This window comes from Palaemon carinicauda, chromosome 21 (assembly GCF_036898095.1).
Source record: "Palaemon carinicauda isolate YSFRI2023 chromosome 21, ASM3689809v2, whole genome shotgun sequence".
Lineage (NCBI taxonomy): Eukaryota > Metazoa > Arthropoda > Malacostraca > Decapoda > Palaemonidae > Palaemon > Palaemon carinicauda.
Genome location: NC_090745.1, coordinates 93,119,677 through 93,127,176, shown reverse-complemented (window position 1 = coordinate 93,127,176; position 7,500 = coordinate 93,119,677). Strand labels below are relative to the sequence as shown.

Genomic DNA, 7,500 nt, shown 5'->3' with positions numbered 1-7,500 from the left:
CGGAAGCATTTTTCAAGATTTAAGTCCAAAGTTTGTTGTCAACGAATCCGTGGAAGAACGACGATACTTCGGTTGTTGGGTAGTTGACTGTTGCCGCCTGATCATCCATGAATTTTAAACACCAAGTTATGAGATACGTTTTACTTTTTAAGATTTCCAATATTACAACAATTGTTTGATATATGTTTATGTTGCTGGTTATTATTTTTCCGTTAAGTATACTCTTGTTTTATACAGCACAAAACAAATGAAATTCAACCAATAGTTTGCTTCTTTACCGTAATAGTAGTTTTTTTCTTTTTCTTTTTGTAGCAGTGCTTCCCTAATTTTGAAACCGAACTGGGCCCGGGGAGGACATTCAATGCCTCATATGTCAAAACATGAATGGTTATTATACGATTGTGATCCGCCACAAAGGAACATCCATTCGACTCTCAAAGGACATTTGTTTTCTCGGAATAAATTGTATTACATTACCGAGTCGTTATTATTGGCACTTCTACGGGATACTAAGCTACGATATATCATTAAGAGTGGTAATAATTTGGATATATCATTATGAAGATTAACTTTATTGGTAAGAGTTTATAGTAAATGGCCTTTATCATCTTACCTTTGTCATGCTTGTCTGGTGCACAACCGGCAACTTCGTCACTGAAGATTCTTGGTGTTTGCTAAATATACTGTAATAAAAGATACCTATACCTCAGTCCCTCACAGTCTCACTGCTTCTCAGTTGAATTGTACAGTCACTCATTTAAGTTGGTGGATGTCCGGGTTGTTTGAGAGAGATGCATTCCCCCCTTTCTGGATGACAGGTGTCTGGGAGCGCGAAACCGTTCAGATAATAAAGTTGAATAGTTGACCGGTTTCGGGCTCCAAGACACCTGTCGTCTAGAAATAGGTGAAATGGAATTTTCTCTCAAACACACAGACATCCATCAACTTATATGAGTGACTGTACATACCATAGCGACGTAAAATACTGATTCTCATCTGGGTGGTTTTCAAATACCCACACCATACCTTTCATTAATTTTCATTCTCAATACAGTTACGACTCTCTTGTGGTCAAGAGGACATGCTCGCATATGGTCACTTTATTCTAAACGAACAAACCAGAATAAACAAATTCAACTTTACAAGGTCATGCCAGTGTTTATCATTCACATTAATCAATTCATTCCTCGGTGGGAGTAATCGACTTCACTTGATATACACATATGCAATAAAGCAGAAGGCACCGATAAACATGAGCAAATCACATACGCATGCACGCGTCCACACATACATTCATCTACAAGTCTAATGCCTGTATTCATGGAATAAATTAAGGGATAATAATAAAACAGTGTTTTGTACAAGAAACCACTTTATTAGCTTACTCAATAATAATAATCATCTAGCCAGACACGGTCTCTTGGATCTCAGAGTTCATTAAATAACAAAAAAATAAAAATAAAAAATAATGAAAATAGATTAATCTTATTTCTACTGACATTGATGATGAACCTCTGGATGCTGCTGAGTATTGAGCCCTTTCTGAAATGGGCTTTTGTTTTTTTTACTTCACTTGCTTCTCTTCCTAAAACCTGTTTCATCTTTATCAACGTTAACTCTCGATATCCCGATAAGGGCAGGAGCCACTTTCCTTAACACTGGAATTACAGCACATAACCAATCCTTCATAACCGTTTCTCATACAAAATTAATGACGTTTTTACTGCGTTCTCTGTCAAATCACAATAATTATTTTTACAAACAATAACAACTAAATACAAACGGAGTTAGATTCAGTAATACAAGACAAATGTACATCACTTATTATCATTAAAGTACGGAACACTATTTGGTGTCACACTGATTCGCAATGGAAAAATTTCCATAGTCACTGATCTATATATATATAAAATGTCATTTCTCAGTTGAAACAGCAAAAAAAAAAAAACATAACAAACGCTTGACAAAAATTGTACGAAGGAAAGCATTAATAAAATTTTTGATGGAGATTCAATGATATTGAAAAATAATTAATAAAAAATATTGCAATAATAATATTCGCTGCTGATACATGCTCCTCTAGTTTCCCCTCTCTCGATCATACATAAATTGCCAAACACGAAGAAGAGACGAAATTCCAGGGTTCTTTGTTGAAATCAGTACCCCACAATGCAGAAATGAAAAGAATAAAGTACCTACATCATAATACAATAGCATCCATTGAGCAGCGAGAGGACTATTTACATAAAATCATAATTACAAAGTTGTCGGCTACGAAGATGATGTCATTTGTTTACACAGCTGTTCAAAATTTGAAAAAAAAAAAAAAATCGCGAATCACTCTCGGCACGCTATAAATTGACCTTTTTCTTTAAAAAAAAAAAAAATAGGTTACCACAAACGCCGATGAGGACATTTCTACGCATGCTACTTCAGACCATAAGTACGGAGCCACCATTTTCCTTGTACATTTGAAAGCCAATATCCTGACAGTCCAATTAACTTTTTTTTTTTTTTTTACCGGAGATATCATGAAATCTAGCAACAGTATAAAAAGTTTTATCCTAATGATCACCTTGAATTTACACATGTAAATTTTATTCATTTGACATCTCCATTTGCAATTATCATTATTAAAAGAAACATTATCTGCCTGGTATTTAACAACATCGCCACCAAAATTGAAAGTAATTTTCAATAAATGTCTGTTTTAAATTGCAAAATCTTGCTAAAAGTTTGCACCTGAAATTGCACCAGATATTTGTTTCAGTTAATATCCGATTATTTCAAATCAAATTTCAAAATAAGAAACAATTAACCCTTAAAGGAGAAACCTCATGTGATGCCAGCATCGTGAACCATAAATTACTTATTTCAAATCCATCGAAAAAAATTGCACTCCCCTTCAAAAACTTATCAAAAAGGAAAAATTTATCAAGTGATACCGTACCTATGGTCAACAATTAATTTACTAACCACGCCAAATATAGATTCCACAAATACCTATTATTTCTCAATCACATATAGAAACACTTCTCTCATAATCGAAATAATATTTATAACATTACTCTCTTTATATAAACACCATAACCTTGTTTACATCTACTTGGCGACAGAGGGTGTTAGACACACAAACATTGTACGTCCCACTTCTTTCTCTTAGTGATCAGCATAACAAGAGGTTATCATTATTTCATATGCGTTGCTTTTTATCTATGGACGACTTTCTATAAAAAAAATGGATAAGGAAAATGGCCAACTGAAACATCGAAATAAACGGAAAATGCAACGATTACTTTTCGACGCCACATAGTGCGACAGGGAAGCTGCTGGTTGTTTTGTAGTCTAAAAAATAAAATAAAGTGAATAAATAAACGGTTAAACCTTGACGTGGGTGAGACAGACGCTTCACTGAACAGTGTTTCTATACTGCAAACGAGATGAACAAATTGGTAGGAAATTGGCCGTAGTACTGACAACTTAAACAAAATGCATTAATGGAGATGATGATGATGATAATAATAACAATAACACGTAATTATCCTATCACTAACGTATTCAGACAATATTTTGTTGTGTCGGCAAAAGCGCAAGGAAAATGATAGGAAACGGAAAATTGTACCTGCAATTCCAAAGACTTTGATGCTCTTAATCCGCACCATCAAAGTTTTTCAAAGAGGACTGAAATGACAACTCTTTTTTTAACGCGAAGTAAACACACTTATACGAAACGCGCATCTGCCAAACACATGTCTAGCTACAGCACATGAAACCAAGGCTTTCGAGCAATACGATTAAAGTTCATTTGTACTTGTATTTAATGTTTTTTACACTAAGCTTTGCATTAGGACAGTATCTAATTCGGCATAAAAAAAAGGTAAACTCGTGAAAAAACAGAAAATCTCACTCGAATGAACTTGGTGCCCCAGAGACCTGATTCTTATTGGAATTACTTCACGAATTTTGCTTTGACATTCAGTATTGGTTTGGACGATCTTTAAACCGAAGGAAGGTAAAGACAGAAGACAATGGATTCATGAAGAGCTCTTGAGAGACAAACTGTTGGCGATTCTTCTCTAATTCATGCCACTAAGAAGGACTAGATTACACAACGCCACTATGGACTGTTCATCATTTATTTACACTTTTTTTTTTTTTAAATACCGTGAAATTCGTTGTATTAGAACACCATTGAAGAGCCTTCCGAGAACCCAAAATAAGAAAATAACTGCAGAAATATACATAGGTTTAACCAAATTCGCCCAAAAAGTGACTACAACAGGGTCTGTTCCTCGCCTACAGAAGCAATATAACATTCTAACCACAAAATTCAGATAAAACTTCTTTGGCTATATTTCTAAACTTCTGGTAGTTATTTCTCTCAATCGCAAGAGAAAGAATAAACATGTAAAGAGCAATGAAATCAACAACAACACCAACACTCTAGTGCCTTTCAAGGATCTAAAGTCTCGAAGTTAAGTTAGCAGTGACCAATGGTAAAAATACAGATGTTTAGCCTATGAAAATTTATGCACATACAAAATTTTATTTAAAAAAATAAAAAATGACAATTTTCTTCCCATAAATTTAATCTAATCTTTGTGCTTTATGTTACTCGTATTGTTTCTTTAGTCGCATCTCTTGGTTGTCTTTGAAAAAAATTGGAAACTGTATATTACAACAAATAAGTACACGAGGACGATTCAATATACTATTATCAATCAAACCAGAACAAGAAACACCTGCTATAGCTGACAACTGAAAAGTAACTATGATTTATTCACATTAAATGTGTTCTAAAATACTACCATTTCCTTCGAAATTCATAACACCACTGACATCAGAGATCGTTTTTTAATGATTGACAAGATGAAATAGATAGACAGATAAGTAAGGAGAGATGGTAGAAAACATTGGGCATCGCTTGTGCGTTGAGTCTGCTTCATGTATGGTGAGTTTCACGAATTAATTCTTTTTTAGCGTTATTGGTGAAGTAAAATGCAAGCCAGATGAAAAAAAGATGTTTGACGAATTATCCTTAATGAAAGAAACCGAATGGCTGTTAAAGTCTCAACAATCTATGATTCTGAATTAAATAAGTTTTAAGCTAACATCTGCTAACAACGAAGATGCTAAGTATTAGATCGCCAGTAGATGGCACATGTACGGTATACATTCTATCAAAATTGAGAGAGAGAGAGAGAGAGAGAGAGAGAGAGAGAGAGAGAGAGAGAGAGAGAGAGAGAGAGAGAGCATTTATGATTATGGCAAACCTTTCTACTCCTTCAAAGCGAGCGTCCACCCTTACCTAATGCCCTTGACTTGAAGTTTTCAAAACTCCCTTAAGTTTTAGCAGTCGTGGAGCTCGTATTTTCCTTTTCCAAATCTCTGAGTAATTCAAGTTCCAGAAAAGAGGAGGAGGAGCCGTTCGCGACATTCATCGAGCGAGGACAAAGAAAACAACTTTCGTTCAGGATTTGCAAATGGGTGTTTGTTGCTGGAGATGATTTTAGAGGATGAAGGAACATTAAAGTTACTTTCGCCAATTGCGCTGTCGCATCCACCAGTCCTACTTTGGCTTCAAAGAAAATTAATACTTTTGAAAAAGATAAATTTTTAAATAGCTTTTTTAATATTTATACATTAAGCCCAATTCCATTTGGGGGATAAAATTTGGAAAAGTAGTTGCAATTCTGGTTTTCATAAGATTCGAAAGGGTGTCATAGAAAACACCCTAAAGAATTAGTAAAAAAAAGAATGAATAACATTTCTTTTGCCAGCCTACTTGGATCTTTGCCATTCAGTTTCATGGATAATGATACTTGCAAGACGAAGAAGGTGGCTCAGCGATCATGGCAGAAATATTTCCTAGAAAATTTTGAGTAATGCTGTCTATCCGAAGAATAATGGGGTCCCTTCATGTTTTGTCCATCACTTGATATATCTATATAAAACGTAAAGACACTGATGCTGCTGCTGTTGCGCTGAATTCCCAAACAAAAATTAATAATAATAATAATCATAATAACTGAATCAGAAGACGGGGAAAGCTGCCCTGTTGGCTATAACGGACAAACACTGGGCTTTGCAATAACAGTTTCACAATAAACTCTGTTACACTGAGAAAATGAATTTATGGAACATTAAGCACAATACCTACAGCGTACGAAATGGAATTTATTTACATTTATTACACCTGAAGTTAAATAGTAATGTACAGTGGGAGGGTCTAAAGCCCTTTTTGGGGGGTGATCTGGGTATGATCAATTCCACACTCAGTCACTGTAGGAACAACACTGAGGACGACCTCCAAGACCTCAGTGCCCCCATCACTAACGGGGTCCTTTCTTTAAGTATCATTCATTCTAAAGATGAAGCTTTCTTAGCCGGAAGGGGCTTGGGGGAGGGGGGAATTGGGTGGGGAGCCATCCCATACACTACCCTTCCTTTTTTCCACTGGAAGGGTCACTGCTGGGGTTGTCGATACAAGATTAACAAGTCTGTTGTCTTGCTCAGTTTTCTTTTTTCGCATTAAGTGTTACCTGTCCAATATAACACTGCCACCAAACTAACCACAAGAAACATTTTCGTTTTCTTCTTTGCCCGCCACAACACTGTCTAGTGACAACGAACTCGGGAGCTCGTTTGTAAACCATTAAAAACGGAACACTGCAGGTGACCTTGACCTTGATACCTTATTCACTCACGCCCACATGTCCGCCGAGATGTTGGGGATGGCAGCATGGGCGGCCATGGGCGGGGGTGGAGGAGGCAGGCCAGGTGCGGCGGGGGTCAGATTGGGGGCAGCGGGGCAGGCTCCCGGCACCCGTCAAGGTTTGATAGTATTCGGCGTCTGGGGGGTGGTCGGTTGGTGACCGGGGGTGCCGCCCCCGGAAGAAGGTGTTCCACCCGCCCCGTTTGAGGATGAAGCTGCTGCCTCCTGCGCCGCCTGTCTTTGGCTATTTTTTTTATTTTTCATGCGACGATTCTGGAACCATATTTTCACCTGACGTTCGGTAAGATTCAAGTTTCGCGCCAACTCCCATCGCTTCTGTTTGGAAACGTAAGCGTTGTACAGGAACTCCTTCTCCAATTCCAGAGTCTGGAACTTGGAATACGGCTTCCGCTTTTTCCTCACCGTCATATTCCCTGTCCATTCCAAGGGGTTCGAGCCCAACGTTCCTGGAAATGAACAAAGACTTTGTTAATTATAATGAATTGCAGAGAAATAGTTAACAATCACATCGTTTTCATAACCTAAAACAGAAGATAACTAGCTACAACGAAAATCATGTATTACAATAATATATAAACTTTGTTAAGCATTTAATGAATAACATCTGATAAGGTGTAAATAATACCTTGGTAGAACACTCATTATTGATCTATCTTTACATTTATAAATTTATTGATCTTCGTTTTACATTTAATGAAACATCTTAAAACTACAATCATAGTTTATGAGAGAGAGAGAGAGAGAGAGAGAGAGAGAGAGAGAGA

At 36.6% G+C, this 7,500-nt stretch overlaps 1 protein-coding gene across 4 annotated transcripts in view; it reads right to left on the bottom strand.

The window, feature by feature from the left end:
* Positions 1–1,354: 1,354 nt before the first annotated feature.
* LOC137615328 (homeobox protein php-3-like) overlaps positions 1,355–7,500 on the bottom strand; it is an 86,229-nt gene continuing 80,083 nt past the window's right edge. For all 4 annotated transcript variants that reach the window (XM_068345117.1, XM_068345119.1, XM_068345118.1 and 1 more), the window contains one exon: positions 1,355–7,182. In XM_068345117.1, the coding sequence (XP_068201218.1) occupies positions 6,830–7,182 (353 nt within the window). In that variant the 3' untranslated portion in view covers positions 1,355–6,829. The remainder of the gene's footprint in view (positions 7,183–7,500) is intronic.